Source organism: Hyposmocoma kahamanoa, unplaced genomic scaffold, assembly GCF_003589595.1.
Source record: "Hyposmocoma kahamanoa isolate Upper Pololo Valley unplaced genomic scaffold, ASM358959v1 64, whole genome shotgun sequence".
NCBI classification, from domain to species: Eukaryota; Metazoa; Arthropoda; class Insecta; order Lepidoptera; family Cosmopterigidae; genus Hyposmocoma; species Hyposmocoma kahamanoa.
The window spans coordinates 20,056,208-20,067,868 of NW_020653852.1; the positions used below are offsets into that span (position 1 = coordinate 20,056,208).

The window sequence follows — 11,661 nt, forward strand, 5'->3', positions numbered from 1 at the left end:
GATTTGATGAACTTCCCTTTGACAACCGTATCATGTACCTCATGTACTGCGAAATGGACACGATTGGCATTTAAGATGACGTAATGTATTTTCGATTCCTGTGTTTGACACAGACCAATGTAATGCTATCTCTTTTAGCTTAAGATGGCATGCAAGAGTTAAACAAAGACAATAACATGTTTATGTTTTCAATATCGAAATGCATCATATACATATAACGTCTGATTTATATATGTCAACATAACATGTCCTTTAGTTTCCATAGTCTAAGGAAAAAAGTCTAAGAAATAATCGATTGCCATCATTGCCATCAATGTCTTGTTGAAGTTGAAAATATTTCATTCTATTCCATTCATGGAAATAATAGCATTCAAGTTGAAGTTGAATAATTTTGCTATTGATTTACCGTCATAGTTTTTATAATATTCTTATAAAATAAGGCACAAACCTATAGTGGCCGCCATAAACGAAATAATAATTATAATACTTTTTGAAGTTGATATTCGTCAATTTACTATATTTTATTAGTATTTATTATATTATATATCCTATGACTTCTTTTAGAAAAATGCGTATTATGTTTCGAAAGATCACAGTGAAACGTCTATTTTACATAACGTTAATATTATTCCTGACAAGCTATATGCTATCAAGTTTTTTTTCCGTGTTCATCAATTCGATGGACTTCATGTTTTCATTTTATCAATATCTACCTGATGATGTCAGTTGTTATTTTGATAAAAACGTCAATGATGATTACAATGGACCATACTTGAATAACTCATTTCCTGATGACGTGTTTTTGCATTATACATCTTGCCACTTAAATTTGAAACCTGCTTATCTTTGTGCTATAGAAGCGGCTTCAGTTGCTTATCCTACAAAAAAGGTGAACGTTCTTTTCAATAAACCTTTGTCGTTCTGCTCATGTCAGCAAACTATTATTAGTCAAATAATACACCATGGTAATGTGGAATTTGTTAAAATACAAATTGAAAAACATTTAAATGCCACTCCTTTTAAAGACGTCATTGGACCTTTTGAAAACAGTGTGTTAAATCGTGGTATGAGAAGATATAAAAAAGTCGAAAATATGTTAAAGTTAGCGACGCTGTTCAATTATGGAGGAAGAATCATTGACATGGATGTGATTGTCACTGATCGAATTCATGACGGGAATAAATGGCTTGTTATGGAACATCATGACTTGGTGAGCTCTGCTGTTATGGCTTTTAGTCAGAACAAAGATGAAATAATCAAGAGAAGTATCGAGTAAGTAAATTCTACTCTGGTTGTAGCTACTATACTCGGTTGATCGTAATAAAACTGCGGGTTATGATGCTGAGATATCTGTGTCGTATACACAGATATCTAAGGGCTGCCTTTTATATTTCGGGATTAGAGAACAATAACAAATATTTATCCCAGAAAATCAATTTAAGTAGTGCATGCATTTAAATCAACCTTCGAAACACTTCTTCCACTCTAATTGAGGTAGGTAGCTCCAATAAAAACCTTTTAAATGCATAAACCGCTTCCTCAGGTGTGAAAAAACGTAGGGTGGTCGCCCTGCGAATGTGCAGGGCGTACATGACGGTGGCCTGCGCTGCCGCATGCGTCCTCGCCGGTACTCCGCCGTGGGACCTCGAAGCCGAGGTCCTGGCGGAGGTCCGCACCTACCGGCGGGGAATGAGGGACCGAGGTGAGCGACCCGCTCCCCAAGAGGTGGAGCGGGAGCGCCGCCTCGCGGCGCAGCGCATGCGGGACCGGTGGAAAGAGGGCTTGGCGGATCCCCCCTATGGTGCTCGTACCATAGAGGCGATTCGCCCTGTCCTCGTAGATTGGGTAAACCGGTCTCACGGGCCACTGTCGTACCACCTTGTGCAGGTGCTGACCGGGCACGGCTGCTTCGGTCACTACCTGCACAAGGTGGCGAGGAGGGAACCGTCCCCGTCGTGCCACGAGTGCGGCGCTGCGGATGACACCGCGCAGCACACCCTACAGGTGTGTAGCCGGTGGGATGAGCAGCGCCGCACTCTGACGGGGACTATAGGGCAGGACCTCTCGTTGCCGAGCGTGGTTGCCGCCATGCTCGATAGCGAGGAGTCCTGGGAGGCGATGGCCTCCTTTTGCACAGAGGTTATGTCGCAAAAGGAGGCTGCGGAGCGGGTGCGCGAGGACGCGGCGGACGCGCACCCGCTCCGGCGCAGACGTACGAGGAGAAGGCGAAGGCAGTTCGCTGCTCGCCTGATCCCCTAGTGAGACCAGCGGGCTCTGGACAGGGACTCCGGAGCCTGCATTGCACGGCCTCACTCGTCTGGGGGGCGGGTCGGAGGACAACCGACTCGTCCCTCCGTTGGCGCGGGAGCCCTGGCGCAAGCTAGGGCGGCCGGGCGGCGTCGTGGTGAATGTTCACTGATCCCACGGCGCCGACTCAACCGGCGAGAGGGAAACCCGGGGGGGTTTTAGTGGAGTAGGCCTTCCAGTGTGGAGGGAGAGTCCCCACATAACCCCTGAGTCTCCCTGGGCTCAGGGGTATCCATAAATTTTTCCTCCCCGTTAAAAAAAAAAAAATAGGCAAGTATATAGGTATACTATAATATAATAATGCTTTTATCATTTTGAAACTTTTCAGATCGCTACCAATTTTACAAGATCTGAAAGATGATGACTTAAACATATCTGAAGCTATCACGCATGCTCTTAGAAAACTATGCTATAACACATCGAATACAGTTCGCAACGTGCTTACTATACAGAAATGCAAGGGTAAAATAAGTCTTACTTCAATACACACATACCATCACTGCTTTCTCTTGCTAGTGAGAGACTATGAATCTACACATCTAACACTAGTCACGCTTCTAACATTCCCCTTTCGCTTACTCCACTCGCACCAGTGTCCATAGATCTTGATGTAGCCTTTGTATCGATATTTAGACCAAATGAATCCAGACCAGAGTAAAAAGAAGTCAATCTTCCGTTTTGTGCTCGAAAATCACACGAGTGACAGATCCCTAGCCTAAACAGTTAATTACTACTACTTATCGAATAAGTTTAATATTCATCAATGTTAAATCCTAGAAATTCAGAAACCAATTTTGAACTTCAAATCCGAAAGAGTCACGCAAAGGCACTGGGTTTCACAAATGATGTTGGACTTGAGAATTAACTCTAAATTTCAGACTGGCTTTCAAATAATTTGACTGATTTCACATTGGGAATTTGTTGTAAAATGGCCCAACTGGAGTAGATCAAAATTCTATTTAAAATTTTAAGTTGTCAGACAGCCTTTTTTACGGATATGCGATACCAGATGTATGATCAGCACAAATGATGGACCATGACATCCATTTAAGAGACGTAATATCTATCTATATCCCTATCAGCGGCGCAACACAGCATGGGGTCAAAATTCTTTTCATAATTGTATATTTTTTCACCATTTATCCGTTTTCATGTCTATCGTACCCTACTCAGCGTGTTTCCAGTGAAAATGCTTCCCCAAATATCGGTATTAAATGGCGAAGACTATCGAGATTAGTGGTTTATCTCAAAAATGCCTAAATTAAATTTTCATATTCAGAATTCCGCTGTGCAGTAAGTAAAAAGAACACCAGACCAGAAACAATTAAGAAAGTTAATTTCCCAAATTGGTCCTAGCGGCAACTAAACCCACAGAACTGAACAGTGCAATCTGTTAGGCCACAGAGGACGTCTTATCTGTACTATTACATTTTATATGCTTGTGAAATCTACAAATAGTAATTGCTTAAATATGACCACCCATTCGTAAAGCAGATTTCCGTGAGAAGAAATATTCGCTTTATTTAGGAGACATGAATTTCTATATTCCATTGCTATTTCCAAAGTTCGCGCTAAGCAGCCAAATGTCGGTCAGCCGACGTCTGCCTTTCTATGAAATATACCTTATTGTTGAGAAGTTATGTTACACTTTGTATTGCCCGGAGTGGCACAAGCCGGTGACATGAGGCTGCGCGGCGCAGCGCGACGCAGCGCGTCTTTTACTTTGCACTCAATGGAATACCCTTTTTAACCGACTTCAAAAAAGGAGGTTTTCAATTCGACTGTATGTTCTTTTTTCTTTTTTTGTATGTATGTTACGCGATAACTCCGGTATTTGTGAACCGATTTTCATGATTCGTTTTTTGTTGGAAAGGGGGTCTTCCATAGTGGGTCCCATTTCATTTTGAAGAAAATCATCCACCTCGAAGGGTGGCTGTTCACGCATGAAAATTCATTTTTATAAATAGCGCCTAAACTTTAATTTAGGAGCAATTACTTTAATGGTTGATTTTGCTATTTCTCCAGTTCAAGGCGTTTTTCTCTCAATATACTTTGAGTAGTGTCGTAGTGAGAACCTATTTTTATTATCTCCAGTGTCAAGTCCTGTATAGTGGCGAACTAGGGGATATTTCAATAAAACTTCGGTTTTTTTAGTACTCTGTACTCAGATTATTATTTCGTAGAAACGAAATTCTATACTGCATTGCATCTACTACACAGTCTGCCCTTGAAAGAAATAGGTATATACCTTATTGTTAGGAAGCTATGTTACACTTTGAATTGCCCGTGGCGGCATTCGCTGACTGCGATGCGCTGCGCAACGCGGTGCAGTGCGACGCAGCGCTGCTTTACTCTTTTGATAAAAGAAATAATACCGTATTCACTAAAGAATACGCTTTAAAATACCTACATTGCATTTTATAAAGTACGTCCGTCTCCGTCTGCCGTCTCTTGCTGCATCTTCGTTTTCATTTTTTTGTTTAAAGGAATGTTGATTTATTTTGTAGAATATAAAGTTCATATTGTATGAAAAAAAATGTTGCATTGCTCGTTTAATAAATCGCCGCGTCGCGTTGCGTCGCAAGCGGACGGCAACGTGAGGTAAACCTAAAAAAGGCTACAAAGTCATACGATGTAACATTTTTATTTACAGAACTGCGACTTCTTAATTTGAAAATCCATACTGTAAAGTATTCAGACCCAGCAGAGTCCCCACCACAAGCTTACGCGTATCGCGTTGTAGACGAACCAAACCTGTATCATATTCCTAACAATTCTCTGCTCGCTGAAATTGCTAAAAAATATTGTCCCATTGTTTATAATTTTACTTTGTACTCGCACTCAAAAAGTTGGATATAATTTTTTAATAAAATATTTTGCATTTCTATGTTATTTTCTTTATTGATCCAAGTAAATAGGTAATTTATTTCTACGGAAAACTCAATTTTATTGAGAATTAAATTATGAATTGTGGAGGTAAGTCTGAAACAGAGATACTGAACAAACACTTGGATATTGGATTTATAGAATTGTAAAATTCTTTGAATAAAATTGTCACATCAAATAGAATTCACGAGATATCGCTTTTGAAATCTTAATTAGGTACAAATCTTTTTTTTCCAACGTATATTTAGTAAGTAGTTGTAGTTAGTAGCACTGGAGTTCCTTGAGGTTCTTCGAAGGAAGTACTGCCATTATCTATTCCTGCCGTCAAATAGTAATGGAAGCATAACTGCGTTTCGATTTTGAAGGTGTCAACAAGGTCAACTTTGTCTCGTAATGGACGTGTGGTAGTGCCCATCAGATCTTTATAACTTAAAGCTCTGAGTGGTATTGCAACTGTTACGGGTGGCCTGTCAATTACTACCAGTTGCACGACTTGCTTGTCCCGTCCGTCACTTGAAATCATAAAAACCGTTGAATGGTGATGCCTTGACTGCGCCACCGAACAAATGGATGAGCTGAAAGCTCCCGTAAACTAAGTCACAAACCTAAGGTTGTCTAGAATGTCTCAATAATAAATAATACTGGATGCTTTCTGGCCAGAAGAGCATACTGTCGGGGTGAATCATCGCGGAATATTCCGATTGAGCAAGTACGACACATGAATCTTGGAACTATGGATAAAAGGACTTGGTTCAACAACGACGTTGCGTTGCTAGGCTGAGGAAAGGACCGGGAGAGGAGCGCGTGTTCACCCACTGCGTCGCTTCGCCATCCGCAGTCGTCTATAGCGCCTACGCGCAGGAAACGCGCGTTTCATAAACGCGCGTTATACTGCGTTACTGAATTGTTTCCGTGTACAAAGGCTTACTGGCTGAAACTGAATCGGTTTACCGCACGTCATCTGTGCTTTTTAATACACTCCCGGACACATAATTCGAGCCACCTCGCATTTTCAGTGTTAAATGCCCTCCGCTTAAACAATGTTTGATTGATCAAAAACTATAAAGGAATTTTGAAATTAGTATACTAAACGCCTTTTCCATAAATCCATGTTGGAAATTTGGATTTACAAAACCGGGGGAAAACTTTGTCTTCGACGATAAGACTACTTTTGTATTCTAAGATTTTAAGACAAAAATGCGAGGTGGCTCGAATTATGTGTCCGGAAGTATATTTTTGCCACTTCTAAACGGTTGCGAGTGGTTTTGAGTTCAGGAGTATTTCAACATAACACTTTAAATATAGGTATCCCTTCTTTAACCTGGTACAAAATAGTCACGGTAAGTACCTATATAACTATTTCTGTTAATAAACATCGTCGAGAAAATAAAGACGCCCTTCGGCTTTGAAAGTTTGCAAATTAATATTCCTTTATGGCTTTGTTAATGACACTTTAATGAATTCCAAACGTCCTTTTACAGACTGGTACTGCAGGGAGTCCAATTATTGGCGTTCGGTGCAGCTTGAAATCCAATTAATTGGTTTTCCTTTTATGAAATTTTCATTTTTAACTAGTAGGAAAACATGACAAAGACTGTGCATTCTTTTTTTACCTTTCATACTGTGCTAGGACTCAATTGTATACCTCACAAGGGACAAAATTAATATCAAATACAGGTGTTTTTCACCTTAAAAAGTCCATTCTGTATTTTCTTTGCATCTATAATCCAATATATAATACGAGGCGAGACGCCTGTCTACATTTTATTTGAAATAATTCCAAGTAATATTTTGATAAGTAAGCAGAAATTCTTAACATTTTTAATTTCTATGAAAAAGTAATTGGAGCGATGTTATTTATTTTATACCACGAAAAATCTAAAACAAAAATTATGTTTCGCAATTCATTAAGGAGCCATCGGACAAAGCCGTATTTATTTTTATTTTTTTTTGCTTTTAGCTAATTATTTTATATGTCGACCATATTTCTAAAAATTTTTGATTTTAACCTTTTTTATGACAAGTGACGACGAGACGAACAAGTCGAGCGCATGGTGGTAAGAGACGTGCCTGTCCATAACAGTTGTAAAGTTGTAAATATCTGAACAACAGCCATTGCGCCTGCCAACCTGAGACATAAGTTGACAAGTCCCATGTGCGTGTAATTTCCGATACCCTTACCCTTCAAAGCCAAAATGCAATAATACTCATATTACTGCTGGATGGTAGAAAATAAATAAGTAAGGTGGCAGTACTTCCCTGGACGAACTCTTGCACAAGGACCTCTACTGCTACAAAACACATTAAGAATAGACTTTTAATCACATTCAAGCGGTTTTCAGATACATTTGGGTGTCTATGTGACCTGTATGAATGGGATTGGGTTTTTGTTCTAAACAAGAAAAAATTAAAATGTGCTCGAACACTTTATTAAATCAATTACAGAGAGTTAGTTCGAAATGTGTATGAAGACAATCGCAATAAAAACTACAGTTGCACTAATAATAACGAAATATGTCACTATTTAAATAGATTGGTTTTTATAAATACATACATGGTGCTATTAAATTACGTACGTTTACTTTTAGAGATAATTACTTACGTCATTATAATTGCTTTGAAGTAAGATAATTGCAATTAAGTCCTTATTAGTTCTTTGAGATATATAAGAAAATGAGTTGATTACTAAACACGCCCTGTTAATAGTATGAAGCTTGGTGTGTGTTAATATTATTCAATGTTATCTTTTAATGCTTTTTCACTATCACCGGCCAATACACTATTAGAGCGAAAAATAATATCAATATCACGGTTCATATTATCTTGTTCGCGAATAATAAATACTCTTTGGAAATGAAATTAATATTGTTAAAATAAAATATTTTGCAAATCGTGTACTTGTAGCGTAAATTTGACAGATTTTTGGTAAATTAAAAAAAAAAGTTATTTAAATTAATAACTTTTGTAACTACAATTCGGTTTATATCAATATTAGACATAATTGGGTCATGACTTTACCATTTCAGTTAGTCGTGGACACGGGACTTGTAAGGAGCCTGTTTGAAAAAACAAATTTACGCGATTCAGACCCGAGAAAAATAGTTTCATTTCCAATTTGTAACATATTATATTATACAATTTGTAGACTATGTTGGGTTAAAAATATATTTTTTATACAACCGTAATAAAAAAATCGCATAAAAAGTCCATAAGATTTACATTTATGTTTTACCTTCATTACCTTGATTACCTTCTGATGCACAAACTGGTGACTCAAAAATTATCAGTACCTAATTTATAAGCACCTTATATAACTATAACAGGTTTGTACACCTTCTTTTTAACCGACTTCAAATAGGAGGAGGTTCGCAATTCGACTGTATTTATTATTTTATATTACTCAGGCATTTGTGAACCGATTTTCTAGATTTTTTTTGGATAAAGGATACCTCAGTTTTGATCCTACTTAAATTTGAAGAAAATATTACACCTCTAAGGGTAGCAAACTAGGCGATGAATCCGGTGTCGCACACTTTCCGGTAACCCATTTCAATAAAACTTGGCAAATAGATGTAATTCCACGAACTTTTCAGGTCGATTTTTTTTACAAAAATGTTATAATCTATATCTATGGTAGTGACGAATGCTACAGTTCGCCATACTATCGCAACTAAGCTTTAATAATATGTCGCATTGAAGTGTATGGAATAAAAATAACAGTTCTTTGTTCATTCGCTTACACGCTATTCGTCACCGCTTATCAAGTAGATATATAACCAGAAGTAGAGACAAAATGTCATTTAATTTGTTTCAGAACTATTCTGCCGAATCATTACGGTGACAACTGCGCTTCGATTGGCCAGCCCGAATTCGAAATGATCGATTCGAATGAATGAGTGGCGTCAATTGTTTCACTTCAAATCGACCAGTTTACTTGAGCTTTGCTATAATGGACGAAATTTGAAAAATTACATATATAATGTTTAATTACTGATGAAATATGATTCCGTTTGTTTTGTAATTAAATGTTTTGCTGTTTTTCCCACAACTCGAATGGAGCAGCTCCCCATAGTTAGCGATATTATCTTTATTACAATAAATACAGAATATTTTTGAAATATACTGAGACGTACACACAGGTAAGTTGTTGGCGCTCTACTATTTGAGCTTTCTAATTTGTGATTTCAGCGCAAACGAGAGTTGACATTTAAAAGTGATATAAGAGCCATTTGCCTGGTGAGTTGCCAGGGATGGATACGAGGACGAAATAAGGGCCATTTCGTCTCTATTTCCGGTTATATAGTGCGTCATTCTATTACTTTATATAACGAGTTCCCAAATCGTTCTACAACACACAACTAATTATCTACAGGTGAAACTAGCCTGCACAGATTGAAGACTATTTATTCCTTCTACACTTTCACTAAATTTAAGTTTGTAAATTTTGCAAATATATAATTGTGTAAGTGACTACAACTGACGTCATAGCACTAAGAAGAGTGTAATCGATTGGAAAAAAGTGCCCTGTGTGGAATTGTATTGGTCTCGAAGATATTAGCTTACGTAGTTCTTTTAGTGGTACTACTGTTTCTTCCTCTGAAAAAAAAAAAAAAACTTTAGTTAATCGTTTTTTACGTACAATCCGGTACTTAGACAATTAAAAACCCACAGGTGGCTAAATAGTTATCTACTATCCTCCCTAGGGCTAGCACAACAGGGCGCGACTTGCGCGAGAGCGTCATAAAACGCGAGATCTCTATCGAGAATAGCAGTATCACGCGCTTTATGCCTGCGCTCGCGCTGGTCGAGTGTGGTCCTGCCAGCTCTACTGGAAGTATGTCCAGTATATCCATGAGTCCTTGATATATTCTAGAAATATCTTTAGCTGAGGCCTGACCTCGGCGTAGAAGCACAATATCTTATTCGGTAAATGAGTTTATGAGTGAAAAATAAAAGAAGGACTCACGGAAAGCTCACGCGTTTACTTTGATTTTAAAATAATGAATTGAAATTTATGAATAATTTATGTATTTAGTTTTAAGCTTACTTGCATTACCCTGACTGGGTTGTGTTCAATACAAAATTTTATTTTAAGACCTTTTTGATATGTACATGTGCAATATCAGATAAATAAATAAATACCTTTGCTTGTATATGGGTAGACACAGAAAAGTTACTTGGTCCATTTACTTACTGGCTTTTCTACAAATTATCAAATCGTCAATGCTTTCAATGATGCGGTCATTCTGTCTGTATACCTTCTCACATCGATGTACCAAAGTGTGCATGTTAGTGCAGATAACCAGGAGGCGAAGTATGCTCGTTAGAAACACCATTATCCCATAGTTACTCTGAATCTAAAATTTTTTGAATAACAGAAAAGATATGTATTTCGATCTACGCCAACTTAATTTTTTGACCTGTTCTGTTTTTGTTGCTTTTTTTTCACAAATTCTGTTTTTTGTTTCTTTATTTTTTTTTTCACAAAATTCGTGGAGCATAAATATTAGGAAAAAATATGGTTGTTTGCAAAAATGACAGATAAAAACAAAACATGCCCAAAAAATAAAGTAGGCGTAGTGATAATTGGTGGTACCGATTTACAATATTTATTTTTTTTGAACAATTAGTAGCAGTAAAGCTCCTGGTGAAAGAGTTCGTCCAGGGAAGTACTGCCAAGTTATCTATTTCTACAGCCAAGCAATAATGTTAGCATTACTGTGTTCCGGTTTGGAAGGGTAAGGGTGCTGGTGAAATTACACAGGACTTGTCAACTTATGTCTCAGGGTGACGGGCGCAGTGGTAGTGCGCCTCAGATCTTTTTGAGATTTAAAGAGCTGAGTGGCACCACAACTGTTATGGACAGGCGTGTAGCTTACCATCAGGCGCACGACTTGTCCTCCCGTCACTGGATATTTGACTGATTGACTGATTTGATTAATTTCTTATTAATATTGACACAAAGATGAAACAAACGCAAAGAAAAATTACGACTGACTGAACACGAACTAGCATCTGTCGCCTCAATATCGACTGAAGCATTTTTCTTAGTATTTGCTTTTTATATAATAAGTATATTTAACATTTGACTTTTCTATGAAAATTGGTGGAGTGCGAGAGACCGTGGACTTTTAAATAAATGAATGATACTCACACTAGAAAGTACTTTGTTACAACTTATGATCTTCAAACACAGTGACATTGACAACTTTATTGTATAATTAGCTTCCATGTATTGTTTTAGACAAAATAATAAAATGTAATTTTTAACCGTCTTCAAAAAGGAGGAGGTTCTCAATTTGACTGTATGTTTTTTTTGTATGTATGTTACGCGATAACTCCGGTGTTTGTGAACCGATTTTCATGATTCTTTTTTTGTTGGAAAGAGGTACCTCCATAGTGGTCCCATTTAATTTTGAACAAAATCATTCAAGATTTATTTTTATAAATAGCGCCTAAATTTTATTA

General features: G+C 37.7%; 2 protein-coding genes across 2 annotated transcripts; one reads left to right on the top strand and one right to left on the bottom strand.

Moving 5' to 3' along the window:
- The first annotated feature begins 460 nt into the window (after positions 1-460).
- LOC113231105 lies at positions 461-5,166 on the top strand. The gene is made up of 3 exons (XM_026465278.1): positions 461-1,272; positions 2,636-2,769; positions 4,961-5,166. Exons 1-3 carry the CDS (start codon positions 551-553, stop codon positions 5,164-5,166), a joined length of 1,062 nt encoding a protein of 353 aa, XP_026321063.1. The 5' UTR covers positions 461-550.
- A 4,456-nt stretch (positions 5,167-9,622) lies between these two features.
- LOC113231106 lies at positions 9,623-10,529 on the bottom strand. The gene is made up of 2 exons (XM_026465279.1): positions 10,388-10,529; positions 9,623-9,789 (listed from the first exon to the last, which is right to left on the bottom strand). Exons 1-2 carry the CDS (start codon positions 10,527-10,529, stop codon positions 9,623-9,625), a joined length of 309 nt encoding a protein of 102 aa, XP_026321064.1.
- Between the last annotated feature and the right edge of the window lie 1,132 nt (positions 10,530-11,661).